Raw genomic sequence first — 19388 nt, forward strand, 5'->3', positions numbered from 1 at the left:
TCCACTTAAACACTGGAAATATCAACACTTCAAAACCAAGGCTAATTAAGTTGTATGTTAGCTACAAATCACAAAAGTGAGTAATTAATATAAAATAATTGGACTCAAATTAAAAAGTTTAAATTTTTAGATTAAAGTAGTCTCTTAAAAATGACATTTCCAAATAGAGTTGTCCAAAATTTGAATCCTCTCCATTAAATCACCACTTTGTACAAATAAATTATTGTTATACTCAAAAACCCATTTTGAGGGGCAACTTTGAAATTTTTTAGTTTTATATAAATTACTTGGTGGAAAGCTTTGAAGATATCTGACATCATATGTCTTTTATGTTAATTAATTATTAAAAGATAAAACAAAAGTAGCTTTAAACAAATAAACTAGTAGAAAATACAAGATATCAAACGCATTAGCAGTTATGAACTTATGATTACAACTGTTGGAAAAAATTTACGAAAAGACGAAATATGATATCATGGATTACCAGTATACTCCCCTAGTTACATGTTTATTGTGTGTATGTGCATTTGGTATCAGTTTATTTAGCTTTTTGCTAAATTAAAAGAGAGAGTTTTAAAAAATTATACATAAAAGTTAAAAATTGAACAAAATATTTAATTCCAAACACACTTATTTTGTTTTTTTGGTAAATTATACCAGCCTTTTTGAGGTTTCATGAAATAAAACTCATTCCCAAACATTTAAATAAATGACAGCCCCTTGATTGGTGTTTGCAAAGTATAAGTGCAACATAAAATCCATTTCACATTTTGACTTCTCTAATGGATATTCTATTTTAAAAAAAGATTATTGTGCAAACTATGAATGAATCAGTGAAATGTCATTCCGTTTGGCTCTTGAGGTTTGTGGATGATTGACACTCTCCTTTGAGATTTGTATAAATAAGTAGAAATATATTTTAAATGCATAATATATAATCGCATATGCTTAAATTTATCTATGACATGGTAAAATCTCAAGGAAAGATAGTATAACATCACATACACCAATATTAAATTTTATAAGGATTTAGTATAAAATCTCTTACACCATTATGTTCAAAGATTGATGTTATATCGACAATATTTTATATATAATTATCAAATTTTATGTAAGAAAAATGGCGGATGAAAATAAAGAACAAGAAACACACGGATTTACATATATAACATCTTTCTTTGGAATGCAGCAGGGGAAAAAAGAAGCACCGCTGCCCCATTAAAACGATCCAATCCTTCTTCAACATGCAGCTAATCAGCTATATATCTGTCGGGGTCCCATGCTAATGCAATGAACCAAATATAATGATGAGCGATGTCTTTATAGTTTTCAGTGATGTCGGGTACCATTTAATCCAAAACTTGAATGCAGAGAAAACCTTTAGACAAGTTGCATGATAATGATGAAGCCAATCAACAACGCATTGGTATGTTATCACAATCCTGAAAAATGCATGGCTATATGCAAATCCAGCACCTAACTAGTATTGGTGTTTGGTGATAATATGCTTGTTTCATATCCTCATTTCCCATGGCCTCCATGGGGGCTGAACGCAATCTTGTTTGCTTTAATTAGAAGCGCCCCCACATTACGTACTTGGATGATCGATGTGCACATTCACAGCTCAGTGGTGTACGTGATAGACCCATGTTCATTGCAAATCATTTACATTTCTCCACCATACTACACTAGGACAGTCCCACCATTTATTGAACATTTAGTATGTGGTAGTCCCATATTCATAGAGACGAAGAGCTATGTGATTTCCATGATCGATGAGATCTAGAGCTTTCAAATTTTCATGATCAAGACCTAGAGCTATGAAATTGGGTTTGAGATTTCTGAGTTTTGTGAGAGAGAGAAAGAGAGTTTGTGAGAGCTATTGTACCATAGAAGTTATAGGTTGTATAAAACTTTTATTTTACTGTAGTGACTATATAAGTTCCTCGTGTTCCTAATTTTCAACATTTACAATTGTTGATAAAAGATTTAATTTATTTTGTCCATGTTCATCAAGCTGTTGATAAAACTTTTCCCTATATAAGTTTTCCATTTCAATAGTTATGCCAACTGTTGAATTAAGTATGTGAATTTCCTTACTTTACTTAACAGTTGAGTACAACCGTAAAAACTTGGTCACATTTTTGAGTGTTAGCCTGTTAGGATGCATGGCTAATTACCCTTGCTTGAAGCACTAGTCCTACGACGTCAGCTTTACTACTAGCTAATGTACTAATAGCTAATGTAATAAACATGATCATGCTTGTTTATTCAACCCCATTTGAAACTTCCAACTTACTTCACTCAGTCCTCCTAAGTTTTATTGCTAAACAATCTTATCTTGGTAGTTGCTGCATTAAGAAGAGAGTGGAGTTTCGGATTCAATCTTACCATTCGCTATATTGAACATTTTTTTCCCCTTTCTATTCCTTCCTGTAAAGCTGACAATTATCTCTCTGGTTCTTATTTTATCAAGTTTGGATGTAATTGAGGGTTAAATCAAAATTTTTAACATGAATAGATAATTATGGGGGACATCTAACAAGTAAGCTTAGGATATATCCTAATTCTTATGCAATGAAAATTGAATGTGTTTGAGTCTCATTTAATTTATGGAATAAATGGAAGGGCCCCCATTTGTCAATTGGCAAAAGACTGAAAAGAGAGTTTTTGTCTAGAAAATTGATTCACTGATTGAGACCAACCAACAACATAAGGCCCATGTCTCTTATAGGAATGGAACCATATTTCCACATCAAATATCTCATGAATATGAAGACATCAACTCTACGTACAAAACCATTCCCAGCAAGTAAATCCACTATACTACCTTGATATTGAAGATAAATTGCTTACATAATTCTGTGTACCATCCTTGTTTGAATTTTCAAATTTCCAACACAATACTTAAAAAAGAACTATGCTCCTAAATTGGCTGGTATACTTGGGGAATCACATTCCATGACATTGTCATCCACCACATAGACAGGTATGGATATTAATGATGAAGCTATAAATATGGAATAGATAAACACAAATATGGTGGGGCATAATGACGCATTAGTGTATAACACTGTTAAAGATAAGAAAGCCCAAAGAAAGAATAAAGAAGAAAAACTTGTCAATTTATAATTTAAAAATGGAGCTGTTTAGATTGGAATTGTGAAACAAACTGAAGATATATGGGAGTATGTAACTAGTGTATGTGTTACTGTTTAAGGCTTAACTTTATTGAGTTGATTAGATTATAAAACTAGTTAACTATTATAGTTACTTTTGCTATGTTCTAGCGATCCATGACAAAAAAAAGTATGGATCCTAATAAATTGAATTGGTAAAATTACTTGTTATTGAATGAAAGAAAAAAAAAACTACTAATAAGTGCAAAAAATTGTAGTCAAACCCAAATTTTTAGTTTTTTTTGTTGTTTTAGTGATTAATCGTGTGACAGATTGACATATTAGGAGGTATATGTACTATCAACACAGGTTGATTTTTAAACAAAAAACAGAAATAATCGAATATGGGTTATTAAAATTAGTTGTTAATATCTTGCTAGACCTATTTTGGATTAGCTTTTTTGAAACTTTTATGTGTTTATTTAGTTGGCAAAAATATATCGTAATTAAAAAAGAAAAAAGTAAAAGAGGTTTTGAAAAATTGTATATAAATAAATAAATTAGCATAAAAAAGTTAATCCAAACACGCTATTTGTAAGTGCACAATTTGTACCTTGACCCAATTGCGTGATGGGTTCAGGCCCAAAAAATCTTATACAATCAAATTTGTAGAGCGTGGGTTTGAAACCTAGGTCTTATGGATATTGGACAACAGATGGTGGGCTAGATTGTCACTATCTACACAATCGATGGGTAAAAATAACGGAAAATCCTCATCGGACATAAGTCGAGGATGTCTTATATTACTTTTTCCTTCTTCAAACAATAGCTTAAAATTAAAGATGATGCGTACAGTGCTTTTTTCTCTTCTTTTTTCCCGCCCCCATTTCTAATGCCCTTTTTCTTCTTTTATACTACTCTTCTTCTTCCCATCATCTTCCACGTGTAGCATAAATCACCCAGTTAGATACTTGTCTCATCCATCACCTTCCTGAAGTCTTCAAACAATAGCTGTAAAGCTGGTCATTACTGTTCAGAGGTCACTTCCCCATTAATGCGGCCATAGAGGTAGGTGCAAAGTCTTTAATGCTGTGGTAGCAGCTTTTTCCCTTTATACTTCTCATACGTTCTTACTCTCTATAACTGTGTGAAACACGTTTCTACCCAACAGACCTTCCAGAATTCCCTACCCAAACACTATGACATGCCGTACGATCTTTACTTGACTTAGTCGAGGAGTTGCCCCTCCTCGGACAACCCCTATCAACCTTTCTAACAATAGTTTACTGGTGGGCTTCAAAGTTCTGCTCAAACAGATAAATACCCTTAAATCAGGCCCAAGGCCCAAATGTGTATTCTGACCATCCCGTCCCTACAATAGCCCCTAAAAACTTCATTTTTCTCCTTAGAGGAGAAGGAAAATGGAGTTTTGAACCAACGCTACAGCCTCTACACGCTTTCCCAATCGTCACACGTGAGAGGGTCTTTTCGCTTCCTCTAAGTCGTTTCTGACGCTTCGAAATCCATAACACCTGTATTAATGGCTGTAAGTTACACCTTGTTCTCCACGTTCAACGGTGAGATGCGCATCCAACGGTTTGGATTCTTTCTCAAATTTGGGCGGGATAACTTCCATTCAATGCCGCTTCCCATACACCAAAATGCCTAGGGAACCGAATTTCAACCACTCAATTCAGAAATCAATCAAATCTCAAAATTTCCTACTCTCTCTCCTTTCAAGAAGCTCGCGAAGAAGTGTCTACCTCTTTCCCATAAGTTCTTAATCTTTTTAATTCATTTCTCCTCAGTCATAGTCCTCGGCCACTAATTATATTCTTTCCCTCTCTAAACCTCCACTCTTATCCCAACCCAATGGGTAGATTCAAGTATCTAGTAGATACCAACGCCGGTATGGAGGGTTTCCGGGCCAAATACCATATTCCCCATGACGTAGGCTTGAGAAATTACCCAACCGAATCCGTAGCCGACAATAGGCAAGAAGGGGAAGTTGTCATTCCCATCATTGCCTTTTTAGAGGGTGGGATGACACTCCCCATGAAAAATGTAACCAGTGAATACCTCCACAATCATAGGCTATGTCTAGATCAATGTACACCCAACATATTTAGAATCTTAGGTTGTGTCGACGCTTTAAATGAGCAAATGGGCCTGAATCTCACATGGCACGACATCGCTTACATGTACGAGTGTCATATCTTCTCTTCCTAAATCCAATAAAGGTATGAAGGACGACTGTTCAATTGCTTCAGAAAATTGGTCTGACAGTCCTCATTGTCCAGTCGTAGAGGGAGACCCAGGTGTGACTCCATAGGAGCTAGTTTTTCTTGGCCTTGGACTTGGTTCTTTTAACTTTACCATTTCTAGCTATATTGCATCTCAATTCCTCTTTGTATGACATTCATTGTGATCTAACCATATCAGATTCCTCGGATATTTTTGCAGACAAACAACACGTACGGCCCCGTCTAAGCCTTTGCAGCGTTGCAGACCTCAATTGCGTTTTACGATTCGAGGTATTTGTGAGCGATGACCTGCAAGTGAGGGCAGCCCATCTCATACTGAGATATGACCCACTATCAAACGATTTCCAAGATATCGGCAACGCTATTATCGCGGGTGATCAGAGACGTAAAACGATAGACATCTCGAGACCGGGTTTCCTCGCTCTACACGAATTACCGGATGATCCTTCCATCATCTTGTACGCACGCCTAATAACATCAGTCCCTCTTTCGACACGTCTTTAGGAAGCAACCATCCGAGAAGAGTCAACATCCTCGCAGAACTCTCTTGAAGAAGAAATAGACCAGTTCTGACTTGAGGAAGCAGAGAGACCTCTAGAGGGCCAACTTGTGAACCTCTTGGACGAGGAAAGCGAACCTGCGGAGGGCTCCGAAATATAGGGTTTCATAGTCGCCCATGTTGATAGTAGTGACGAGGAGGAAGAAGAACAAATGTCCAAGAAACAGGAGACAAGCTTGAAGTCTCTTCTCGGAAGGAGGGGTCAACAGGTTACTATGAAGAATGCCTTGGGCTCCCAACCCCCCATTAATCTTCCTCCTCCACCCCCTCCTCCAGGCCTAATTCTTCCTGCTCCTCACCTCAAAAAGAGAAGATCAGACAAGGTTGAAGAGAAGGATTTTGTTCAGAAAAAGAAGCAAAAACAACAGAGGGCAGGAAAAGGCCATGTTTGAGAATCCTCGGTGGAAAGTAGGGACAGCTGAGAATTGGCCGAGATATGCCAAGCACAATCCCACTGGTCACCCCTACTGGAGTTAGAGGGGGCTCCCATTCCTTGCCATTCTTCAATAAGAGATTTTCAAAAAGGGCATAGCCATTACCTGGCGGAAGTCTTAGAGCAACCCATCCTTTTACCCAAGGACATGGAGGCCTTGGAAAAAATGAAGCAGCCTTAACTCTTCCTTTCCCTTAAAAGGGATTTGGCTCTGGTATGTGTCATTCAACTTACCTTCTTTTTTATAAATTTGCTTATAGATGTTCTGTTATTTTCTACATCCTATTGTACATGTTCCCCATATTTATGCAGGCCATCTAAGAGGTGTTTGCCGTTGAGAATTGGGTAGAAGATGTTCGTAAAAAAGCTAACACCGAGTTCACCATCAGGGTCGAGATGGAAAAAGCTTTAGGCCGAGCTGACCTGGAAAATAAGAAACTTGCTGACAAACTTATGGCAGAAGAGCAATTAAGGAAGAGCGCTGAGGCTGGTCTCAACACAGCAGAGGCACAAGCCGAGGAGCAACGCAAACAACTTCGGAGCCACAAGGAGGACCTGGCTACTGCCCAACAGGAGATTAAACGTCTAAAGGGGGAATTAGCCCAAGCTAAGGAAACTGCTGATGCTGCATCACTCGCTTCTTTTAACAGAGGGGTTGAAGAAACAGAAACCCGATTAGTTGAAGAGCTTGCTGAAGTGTGCAGAGAGTACTGTCAGCAAGTGTGGATGGAAGTCCTCAATGTTGCAGGTGTCCCTGCTACATCTTAGTGGAGAAAAACCGAGAGTGTATGGTATCCTCCCGATATTCGTGCATTTGAGGCAACACTTGCTACTGCTGCCTCTGAGACAGCGTCTCTTACCCAGCCTTCCACCACTCAGGGCAATCTTCCCCCCACACAAGCCTTTATAGGTCCTGGCCAAGTCGTACCCCAAGGAGAAAGCATTGACAAGGATCCAAGCAAGATGGCTGGCCAAGGAGATCCTCCACCAGGGGCTAAAGACAAAGGAAAACAAACTGTGACCTCGACCAAGGTTGTGCCTTCAAACGCTCCTCTTACCATTAAAGTCATGGCCCCCACATCCCAAGAAATCAAGCTTAAAACAAAAGGAGAGGAAGATAAAAACAAAAGGGATTGAGCCTAAGTCCGCAGAAGATCTCTCATCTAAAAGCAAGGCATAAATAACTTGGGACCTCATCGTTGTCTTCTGCCTACTTTTGTACTAGTTTAACTTAATTTTTTTTTTAATATTTATATTGTCACTATTTTGTTATGCTTTAATTTCCATTGTAACTTCAAACAATTGCATTATGAGTTCAAGACTTTAATTCTGACTTCATTTGCTGGGAACATCTGTTCTTTTATTTTGATACAATTCATATTCATAACACGACTAGTCGTAATGTGCAAAGGATCAATATAGACCTTAGTGACGGATATAATTAGCAACAGCAACATAAGAATATATCTGAACTCAAAGCAAGAGAGATAGGGTCTGAGACCAGACTTTATATAAAAGTTAGGCACAAAGAGTAAATTACTAATCATAACCACGTATATAGTGCGAGAGTAAAAAATATAATCACCGATTTTCCTGACACTTAAAAACGATAAACTAACATGTTAATTTTCCAAAAGTAAGTGATCCGAGGACCAAACTCAATTAAGGTTTTGTTTAACACTAAATAAAATATCAATTTCTACGAGGTATGTGGTCCGAGGAGCCAAGCATGACCAAGTTTCTGTTTGATACTTATAAGAAATGAAGTGAAATGTTAATTTCCCCAAAGTAGATGATCCCAGGACCAGACGTAACTAAGGTTCTATTTAACACTTAATAAAATATCAATTTTCACGAGGTATGTGGTCCGAGGAGCCAAGCATGACCAAGTTTCCGTTTGATACTTATAAGAAATGAAGTGAAATGTTAATTTTTCCAAAGTAGATGATCCGATGACCAGACGTAATTAAGGTTCTGTTTAACAATTAATAAAATATCAATTTTCACGAGGTATGTGGTCCGAGGAGCCAAGTATGACCAAATTTTTGTTTGATACTTATAAGAAACGAAGTGAAATGTTAATTTTCCCAAAGTAGATGATGCGAGGACCGGACGTAACTAAGGTTCTGTTTAACACTTAATAAAATATCAATTTCCACGAGGTATGTGGTCCGAGGAGCCAAGCATGACCAAGTTTCTATTTGATACTTATAAGAAATGAAGTGAAATGTTAATTTTCCCAAAGTAGATGATCTGAGGACCAAACGTAACTAAGGTTCTGTTTAACACTTAATAAAATATCAATTTTCATGAGGTATGTGGTTTGAGGAGCCATCTTATTAGGTCATTTGAAGTATGGTTCCTTTCGGATTTTCTCCAGCAACTGATGTACCGGTTCTCGGAATACGATGTTGACTACCTGAGGGGTGGCTGAACCAGATTGCCAAGCGAAATCTCTCCTCGGCCTATTGTTATTGTATCTATCCGACCTGAAATCCCTCATCTCCTGAGGGATAACCTTCGCCTTCCCTTTACCTTGCTGCTGATCTTCCTCGACCCGTTTGTACTCGTCAATACGGTCCATGGGTCGACGTACACTCCGTACAGGCTTTTTGGTCAGAGACTTCCTTAAATCGTGATCAGTTGGAAGGCCTACCTTAAAAGTGTTAATCGCCACCTCATCAAAATCGCCATCGATTTCAATAAACATCTCCCAGTATCTATCAGAATACGTTTTCAAGGTCTCTCCCTCCCTCATGGCCATGGACAACAATGAGTTCAAAGGCCGAGAAACCCTACTGCAGGTAATGAATCGAGAACCAAATGCCCTAGTGAGCTCCATGAAAGAATCAATAGAACCCGCCTTCAGGCCATTAAACCATCTCATCGCCACAGGTCCTAAGCTAGAAGGGAAAACTTTGCACATTAAAGTTTCATTCTTAGAGTGTACCGTCATCCTCTGATTGAAATGATTCACGTGCTCCACTGGGTCTGTTCTGCCATTATATATGGTGAACGTGGGCTGAGTAAACCATCGTGGAAGCTTCCCCTTCTCGACCCTACGTGTGAAAGGTGACTTAGAGATCTGGTGCAACGCCCTGCTCATAGCATCATTTCCCAAGCCCCTAGAGGAAGACTTCTTTCCCTTACGACCATGAGGATCGTCTTTCTCATACAAGAAAGTTTCACTAGGAGGAGTTCTGGACCTTGGCCTGTAACTATTGCCTTGGGAACCCTGAGAAGAAGGATCAGAGAGAGACGGTGCCCGCCTCCGTCTTGCACGGCGTAATTTCTTCTTAAGGTGATCAATCTCCTTCTGCATGGCCTTCGCATCATCCTCATGGGGGACTCTGCTTCCACCATGCGAACAACTCCCACTGGTGTGCACCGTATGTACACTACCCTCTCGATCCCTTTCACATTCAAGATGTTAGAAATGATCCTCATGCTGGGACCCTAGAGATTCTGCGTGATGTGGATCTGAGCTTGCCATAGTGTTCCAATTCCTTCAACACAAGATTCCCCACAGACGGCGCCAATTGTAAGTGCACAATTTGTACCCTGACCCAACTGAGTGTGAGCTTGAAACCTAGGTCTTATGGATATTGGACAACAAATGGTGGGCTAGATTGTCACTATCTACACAGTCGATGGGTAAAAACAATGGAAAATCCTCCTTGGACGTAAGCCGAGGATGTCTTATATTACTTTTTCCTTCTTCAAACAATAGCTTAAAATTAAAGATGATACGTACAGTGCTTTTTTCTCTTCTTTTTTCCCGCCCCTATTTCTAATGCCCTTTTCCTTCTTTTATACTACTCTTCTTCTTCCCATCATCTTCAACGTGTAGCACAAATCACCCAGTTAGATACTTGTCCCATCTACCACCTTCCTGAAGTCTTCAAACAATAGCTGTAAAGCTGGTCATTACCGTTCAAAGGTCACTTCCCCATTAATGCGGCCAGAGAGGTAGGTGCAAAGTCTTTAATGCGGTGGTAGCAGCTTTTTCCCTTGATACTTCTCATACGTTCTTACTCTCTGTAACTGTGTGGAACGCATTTTTACCCAACAGACCTTCCAAAATTCCCTACCCAAACACTATGACATGCCGTACGATCTTCACTTGACTTAGCCGAGGAGTTGCCTCTCCTCAGACAACTCCTATCAACCTTTCTAATAATAGTTTACTGGTGGGCTTCAAAGTTCTGCTCGGATAGATAAATACCCCTAAATCAGGCCCAAGGCCCAAAGTCGTATTCTAACCATCCCACCCCGCTATAATTCACCAACCTTTTATTCAATACAAAAAGTAGACATATACCTAGAGATATTGCAAGTGGAAGGTAGGAAGCTCAAGTTTACTAACATGTACAACTAAGTAAATGAAAGTAATTGTGAAAATAACTGTGGTACAAAAGTGATGTCTACTGACTTTCTCTTTCACGTCATGTCTATGTTTAGTGGTAAGTACTCAGCTAAAAGTAAAACACCTACATATGAGGAGTTTTGAGCACCCAAGCTTCCACTTTCAATATCTCTTTGTTTTTTTTGCTGAATCACTTTCAATATCTCTATCTGCCTACTTTCTGTGTTGAATCAATATAATTAAATTATATCATACGCCAATGCTTGATTCTTGTACGTTTGGGTTACCATTTTTTTCCCCACATTAGGTTATTAGTACCGTATCCCTACCCTAGGCATAAATCACTTCATGCAATTCAGCTGCATGTCTAAATTGCTAAGGTATCAATCACTCTAAGGATCATTTTCTTGTTGCCGTAACCTTTAAGGAATTAACTTTAACTGATGTGGTAATACACGCTGTACATGAAAATTAATGCATGAGAATTCATGACAAAGACGTATATATATTACAAGGTTATTGGAAACCTTATTTAGTCCAAAACAGCAACTTCTGCTCTGCTCTGCTTCTGACTCTGTCCCTCAAAATGCCATCTCGGTGGGCAAGAAACTCAAAAAGAAATGCACAACAAGGTCACAGGAAACAAGTTGAAGAAGCCAGGAAGAGCCAAGCTTCAACTTCTACTGATTACAACAACAAGAGGAATCTGAACAGAGAGAAGCAAAAGAGCTTGGATGAAGCAATCTTCTTTGCTCGGAATTCTAAGAAAACAAGTCAAGAATTCATAGATTCTTCCATTTCTACAAATGGGTTCTCTGTGTTTTGCAGTTTTGATTCAAATACAGGAAGCCTGACTGTGGAGAAAAAAGCATATCCTCTTCCTCAGCCTCCTATAAGCGTTAATAGGTTTTATTCTGAGACGGTGCCACTTTCAGTTTCCAGTGAGAGTTCATCTTGGTGTTCTTGTGATAAGTGTAATGAAAACAATGGTGATCATGGGGAATTTGGTTCGTTTAGGTTTGTTTCTTCCTTCCCCTATTCTGGCTTTTTAGTTTCTGAACTTCTGTAGTTCTGTTGGTCAGTTAAATTCAGGTTCTTTTTTTTTTTATGATATAGAAAACTATTAGAACTTGGCCTCCATTTGCATTTTGATTTCTATGTTCTCTGTTATATCTTTCCCAGATCATTTTAGGCCAATTAATTGCGTGGAGCACAAAGGTAAATAGGTGTTTCTATGCCCAGCCATTGGAACTTCAATACTATGCTTCAAATCAAGTCATTTTTATTTTGTCTATTTTTTTTAATAAAAAAAAAGCAGTTTAAAATTTATAGTTTAGAAAAAAAAAGCAGTTTAAAATTTACAGTTTAGAAAGAAAAAAAAAAGCAGTTTAAAGACAAAAGTAGGAGTTTGTTTTGTAAAGAAGGTTTGAAGGATGTACATAACTGTTTTCTTTGCTAGTTTGTAAATATGGATTTTTTGCAAGTTATTTTGGAGCAAAAAGTCTTCTTTCTGCCCTTTACTGCAAGTTGTGTCACTCTTGTAGATCAAAACAGCAAAGATTTTCTGTATTTGAATAAAAATCATTAACATATGTTGCTCTTAAGGATTTCTTTCGAATATAATACTTTTCCAAAAAACATAATAATTGGAAAATCATTATAAAAACTTACCAAAACATCAAAAGCAAAACCAACTTCCTCTGATTTGTCGCGTTCCTTGTCACAAAACAAAACAAGCAGAATACTCATAATTAAAACACCATTTTCCAACCAAGTTTACCAACCGCAATGAGATTTGAGAATAGAAGTGGTAAGGGCATTTTTGGTGGTGGTTATGGTGATTTGGTTTTGGTGGAAGTAGCCACTACGATAGCGATTTGGGCTAAAAATTCATTAATCAGAAGGTGATCAAGAGCCACACATTCTCTATAGTCTATTCTTGGAGGTTAGCTTAGCAATTGTTGGAATTGATTTCTATCTACTCTCTATGCTTTGGCCTTTTGAGGTTTGAGTCTGATTCTAAGATATTTTATGGAGTTATATATGATGTAATGAGTTTTTGGTTGAAGTAGAAAATCGCTGTGGAAGTTAAACATCAAGAATTCATCCATGATTTTGACAGTAATTGTGTAATCTTCCACTTTTTAACAAAAGAAATGCTACATGGTTATCACAGACTATTTGAAGAATCCCGGTGCGAATCATGGTCAAGAATTTCATGCCTGGAATCCAAAACTTTAACAGCTTGCACATTTCCTCAGGATCTGCTCTTATGTGATACAAGTTTGGAGTCTCCATCTGTAAAGCTTGAAAGTAGAAGGCATCCATGTCATGCTCTTCCCCTTCCTCCAGGTTCTCCACCTTCTGAGAAACTTCAGTCGAAGTGGAGAAAAGGAAAGCTTCTAGGAAGAGGGGCATTTGGGCATGTTTATGAAGGATTCAATAGGTAGCATAATTTCCTCCCTCTTTTCGACTTCACTGCTTTCTTGTTGGGCTTCAATACTAGTCAAATGCAAAAGATATGGAGTAGTGGATATTGATGTAATTTAATGTTGTAAATACAGTGAAAATGGACAAATGTGTGCAATAAAGGAAGTAAGGGTCATTTCTGATGATCAGGCCTCAAAAGAATGTCTCAAGCAACTGAACCAGGTGTCTCTCATATTTTTCTGCAAAAATGAAGGATTGCATCTGCATTGTATGGCTGCTTTTTGTTCTCTATTGAAACGATTTTGATATTTGTATCTAAAACACTGAATTTGAAGCATCATGACGCAGGTATTAGAATAATATGTAACACATTCTACATGTGTGAACAGGAGATAGCATTGCTTAGTCAGCTGTCACATCCAAACATTGTCCAATTTTATGGAAGCAAACTGGTACGCAAACTTCAATCATTTTAAATCATTTTTCTACTGTGAAATCCATGTTATTCTCAGCTTTGAATCTATCTTTTGGGTTTGAAACTCAAAAAAGTTGCTTAGTGAGTCAGCGGGATTAACTACCACACACTGGTATAAAAATCTCTTGATTGATTCTACTGAAGTGAGTTTAATGACAAATTATGTTTATAACATATGTGCGATCCTTACGAAGTCTATATACTATCTTCTTTAGATCCATTTCCAGATTTGAGATAGTACAGTGTTTTACATTGTACCCTAAAATAAGCATTTGTTCATGTGCATATGATCCTCTATGTTTTCCTAGAAAATATAATGGATAAAGATGGAGTAACAGTTAATTTATGACTTCTGGAGTTAAATCCGCCAAACTACTGGGAAAGGAACGTGTAACTGGTATAGCAAATAACTCTGAATTCTTGATGCAGGGTAGAGAAAAACTTTCAGTTTATTTGGAGTACGTTTCTGGGGCCTCAATTGATAAATTACTGCGGGAATATGGTCCATTTGAGGAACCTGTTATCCAAAGTTACACCAGGCAAATTCTTTCTGGGCTAGCTTATTTACATGGAAGAAATACAGTGCACAGGTTATTGGATGTTTCAAAAGTTTTAGTTGTTATGGTTCTTGTGGTATATACTTACATGGAAGAATTACAGTGCACATGTTATTGGATGTTTCAGTAGTTTTAGTTGTAACGGTTGTTCTGGTATATAGTCTGTATTTTCAGGAACTGAAACTTGTATTTCCTTTGGCAGGGACATCAAAGGCGCAAACATATTAATAGATCGTAATGGTGAAACTAGACTCATTGACTTTGGCATGGCTAAACATGTATCTTTCTTCTATATTTCTTTTGAATAATTCCACAGTTATTGTGTTCGTTCCTAAACAAATCATCTCTGATCTCCTATTTATTTCTTTACATCAGACAACATCCTGCTCTTCAATGCTTTCTTTTAGAGGAAGCCCTTATTGGATGGCGCCCGAGGTAGTAGTTTCTTCCAAATTTCTCTCCTTCCATATCATTCTCACTTCCTTCTTCTTACCTTCGATGTTTATAGTTTGGCAATGATTGTCTTTCGTAAATTTTTTCTCCAGGTGATAATGAATTTGGGTGGTTATGGTCCTGCGGTTGATATCTGGAGCCTAGGTTGTACTGTTCTTGAAATGGCTACTTCAAAGCCACCTTGGAGCCAGTATGAAGGGGTATGTCATTGTAGATTTATAATTTGCATCTCTTTAGTTTAAGAACCAATCTCATATTATTTTATCTTTCACTAGGTAGCTGCACTATTTAAAATCGCAAACAGCAAAAGTTTTCCTGAAATTCCTTGTCACCTTTCAGAGAATGCACATAGTTTCCTTAAACTTTGCTTGCAGAGGGACCCCTTGGCACGTCCTACAGCTGCACAACTACTACATCACCCCTTTTTCCAAGATCAAGGGACAAGAAAATTATGAAAGTTGATAATTTCTAAAGTCATGAGTGAACTTGAAAGATGAGGTGCAAAAGTTTGGTTTTGTATAGAATTTTTGTACAAATAATCGTCCAGAAGCAACTCTGTTCTATATGCTATGCAAATGATGGAAGCTGGCTGTTCTGACTTCTGAGGGTTTGGCACTTGCAGAAATTCTCTATTTCTGCAACTTCCTTCATGGTTATATGTTCAAGACCTTTTTTTGCTAAATATTTATAGAATCTGTTGGCCAACTGCATTAAAATTTGTATCATAAGAAATTTTCAGTAGCAGAGATGGACATACCAATAGAAGTCAGGAGTTTAAGCTGCCTTAGGCACCATAGTTCTTTTAAATATGTTAAAAAGCTGTAAATATCTTGTCTATGTTTTCTATAAAGATAAGGGCACAACTGCTCTGTATGTAACAACGAAAGAAACGATATCTGTTATAATAATAACAGAGCTACATGCAATATTTTTCATCAAGAATTTTTGTATAAGAAACACAAATGTTTATCCTACCATATTGATCGGATATAAATCCAGTTATTAAACTAGTTTCCAAGAGTCAAGACTAAGCTTGACTGTTTGTAATGTAGGAGACTTTGCTCTCATACTCCATCAGGCACATTTAATAGTGGGGGCATATTATGGTTTCTATAATATGATGGAGGTTTGCGGGATGGCAAGAAGTAATTATCAGCCATATAATTTAAACTCATGTATAAACTGTAACGGGTATGGCAAGAAGAAAAGTGGAGAGAGATTGAGGTGGCAAAAAAACCAGGTTCACCAGGTAGTATGAACATATTTGAATACCCTTGACTGCTCCTTATTGTCCTATTGTCATCTTCAAATGAATGGCACATCCTTGGCCCATAGAAATAAAATAAGGGTTGATTGAATCACTGAGATTAAGAAACACGAGCAGAATTAGAAACAGATTCACTACAAAAATAATCATGTGTGTACAAAATTCTGCTGTCATACACTGACTCAACACACTTCACATACAGAAAATGCCAGAGAGAGTAGATTCAAATCCTGAGCTTTAATTATGCAATCATCTTTCGATTTAAGGGAATTCTACACAACAGCACAAACACAGTTTACTAGTAAATTGAATGCAGTCTGTCCATATCAAAATTGGCCTAAAAGTACTACATAGGATCATGTAATCTATAGGTGAACTTTGGTCAACCTGCACAAGCTCTCAAAGCATAAGGCCCATCCTAAAATGAATAATCCTTTAAATCTGACTTTAGGTCCTCCACTTCTATGTCAGCCATGCACTCTTCTTCAGTAAGGGGAGGGAGTTGCCTAGTCTTGCGCTTTACGTTATGCTTGTGCCAATCACTCTTAAAGTGATCCCTAAATCCGTTGGCATCCCCGAAAGATGCATTGCATGTGCTGCACTTGTTTTGCTTTCCCTCCGCCTTGGCATTCCCATTTCCGCCAGAGATAGTAGTCTGCTTTTGTAAATTTTCACTCAGTTGGGACACAGAGTCAGCAGATTCCTTGGGTAGGCGTGACGGGCCTGATGGCGCATCATCATAATCATCATAATGATCCACATGGGTGTCCTCCTCCACATGCACAGAGTATGCAAGGACTTCAAACCTTCCTTGCAAACTGCTTACAAATTCACTACAGTCCCGATATAAACCAGGATCCACTTCACAAATCTGTGCAACATTTAAACAAACATAGAATATGTAAGTAAACAGAGTTGCCTCATTTCAGAAATCTGCTTACCAACAAATAAACAATATGAACAACACAAACTGCTAAAAATAGATTAATGATCATACATAAGTTTATGAGATTCCACTAAGCTAACTAGCATGCTGGAAGTGTACCAACTGATATTATATTGTCCTTTAAGAAAAGGAAACAAAATTTTCATCTTACAATGCAAAATGCTCTTTAAAGGAAAATTAAAATTTAACAAATATAAACCGCTTTTTTTGTTTTCTACATCAAACAGAGTATAAAGGACTTCAGATGCATCTTGAATTCTAATTTTTTGAGGAATTAACACACCCCCCCCCCCCCCCCCAAAATCATGTAACATTCTGCTTTATATGGGTTAATTGGAGACCACTTGGGCCTATGAAGGTAATATTTGATTCTAGGTCTGAGGAATAACACCAATAGAATTTACTAGCTAAATTGAGTGATAGTGCATAAAACTACACAACTTTAACTATCAAAAACCAAAAGTAAAAAATTAAAGCAGCAATCGGTCTCTGAATTTGGTCCCTGATCCACCATATTACAAGTTTCACACTCCTAATAGACATCAGTGCATTTCAATCCATTGTTATCCAACTTAATTCTTCTTATTATCTCCACTTGCAGACTAGTTTAAAACACTAGGAGCACAAGCATGAGAGTAATAGTGAACTAACTGATCTGGGATAGGAATTTTTTTTTTTGATAGGTAATAAGATTTATTGATATCAAAAAAGGGACACTCTAGTACACAGGGGTCAACAAATCAAGTACAAAAATTACATAAATCAAAAAAATCAAGAAAAGATGAAAATGATTGGTTTCGCAAAGGTAACAACCAATCGAATAAGGTTCTACAGAAAAATAACTTGAGGTCTGGCATGGATCTCTCATTATCTTCAAAACACCTGCTTTTTCATTCCCTCCAAAGACACCACATTAAACAATGGGGAACAATTATCCATACATGTCCATTATAGTTAACAGTAAAAGACATTTGTACATTGATAACGTAGGATCCGAACTTACGACAGATGGATGACTTCCAGACTCATCTTTTGAGGTGATGCTAGCATTCCAGACATTCAGCTTCTCCAGAAGTGAGGCAAAATCCTTTTCCAGAACACCAATTCGTAATCTCATTGGCGACCGTTTTATTGGAAAGTGCTTCTGAAGCTCATGTATAACTTCCAATGCCTGAATAAGATACATCATTAGCTCAAAACACCTCAGAGTAAAATCACTGTAACAAATAACAAATTCCATGATCATCACACACTCGTTACTACACACTCACTGAAAATCGTGCTTTCAGCGTGTAACAAGATTTTCCCATTTCATAAAACAATGTGGTGATCAAAATAAAGCATATTATTAGTACTTATTAATACCTGCTTCTTAGAGTTGCTATGAGGATCAACAGCGAAATGAATATCGCGCATAAGCCGCTCAATCATGCCAATGGTGTAAGGGCGCTGAGTTTCGGTATTGAATGTCTTCTGCATAACAATGGTGGCGATATCGCGAAACTGATTGGACAATTGAGATTCCCTCTCCTTCCCAGCCACTTGAAGCTCTCCTTTATCCAAAATCTGCCCAACAAAACACACACAATAAGCAAGTCCCATTTGGGATGCACTTACTAGCCAGCTTACTGCTTATTTTTCCTACTATTTGCAAGTCTCGCACTTATATCTCAATACAAATGAAATGAAGCTAACCTCGAACATTTAACAAAAAAAAAAAAAAAAACAAATTGAGTATTATTATGTACAACAAATAAAGAGAAAAGATAAAACAGACCTCCAAGCAAATTTGAGTCTGGTCATCAGTTCCAAAAGCTTGAAGCAATTCTTTGGACTTGGAAAGAATTCCTTTGGAGACATTAGAATAAACGGTGTGTGATTGCAACACTTCATCCAAGTCTTTCTCTCTGTTCCAAAATTACAACAATAATAATAATAATAAACAGTATGTGATTGCAAAACTGAAAATTTTATTAGGTTTAAATTACAAACACTGAACAGTTAAAAAAAGAAAATGAGAGAGGGAGAGAGAGAGAGACGTACACGCCAGAGCGCCAAGAGAGGACCTTGTTTTTGTAGCAAGCGATCTCGAAGCGAGTGCCGTGCTTTTTGAGGCGGACCACTGCAACGTTGGTAAGCCTCTTTTGCCCTACCGGCTGCACCAGCGTCCGCGACATGATTCGCTATTCCTCAGATTATAGGATTGAGAAGAAGATTGATTGTTGCGTTTTTTAGTCGATGGCTATATTTTTTGTTTTCTTTTTAAGAAGGGATTGTTATTATATATAAATACTAGTGGTAATGGTGATTTAATGATTGATATTAAGTATTTCAACCGACATAGGAGGAGAGGAAAAAAATATCTTAAAGAAAGTGACGTTTATGTGTATAAAAAAGAACAAAGTTTCTCTCCAAACTATTTTGGGGAGGAATTCTTCAAATTTTTTATTTTTTATTTTTGTGTGAATTTTAAGAATTTAACCGTTAAATTTCATGTTGCTTACGTTCTTAATATATGT

The 19388-nt window shown here is 37.4% G+C and overlaps 2 protein-coding genes across 2 annotated transcripts; one reads left to right on the forward strand and one right to left on the reverse strand.

The window, feature by feature from the left end:
- The first annotated feature begins 11298 nt into the window (after window positions 1-11298).
- Window positions 11299-15596, forward strand: LOC142619109 (mitogen-activated protein kinase kinase kinase 3-like). Its single transcript, XM_075792175.1, has 9 exons — window positions 11299-11758; window positions 12918-13187; window positions 13306-13393; window positions 13561-13623; window positions 14076-14236; window positions 14406-14481; window positions 14579-14638; window positions 14749-14856; window positions 14932-15596. Exons 1-9 carry the CDS (start codon window positions 11328-11330, stop codon window positions 15109-15111), a joined length of 1437 nt encoding a protein of 478 aa, XP_075648290.1. The 5' UTR covers window positions 11299-11327; the 3' UTR covers window positions 15112-15596.
- A 545-nt stretch (window positions 15597-16141) lies between these two features.
- On the reverse strand, window positions 16142-19150 carry LOC142618422 (uncharacterized). Its single transcript, XM_075791354.1, has 5 exons — window positions 18913-19150; window positions 18647-18776; window positions 18235-18435; window positions 17873-18040; window positions 16142-16794 (listed from the first exon to the last, which is right to left on the reverse strand). The coding sequence occupies exons 1-5, from the start codon at window positions 19044-19046 to the stop codon at window positions 16342-16344; spliced, it is 1086 nt and encodes a 361-aa protein (XP_075647469.1). The 5' UTR covers window positions 19047-19150; the 3' UTR covers window positions 16142-16341.
- Between the last annotated feature and the right edge of the window lie 238 nt (window positions 19151-19388).

This window comes from Castanea sativa, chromosome 12 (genome assembly GCF_040712315.1).
Source record: "Castanea sativa cultivar Marrone di Chiusa Pesio chromosome 12, ASM4071231v1".
Taxonomy (NCBI): Eukaryota; Viridiplantae; Streptophyta; class Magnoliopsida; order Fagales; family Fagaceae; genus Castanea; species Castanea sativa.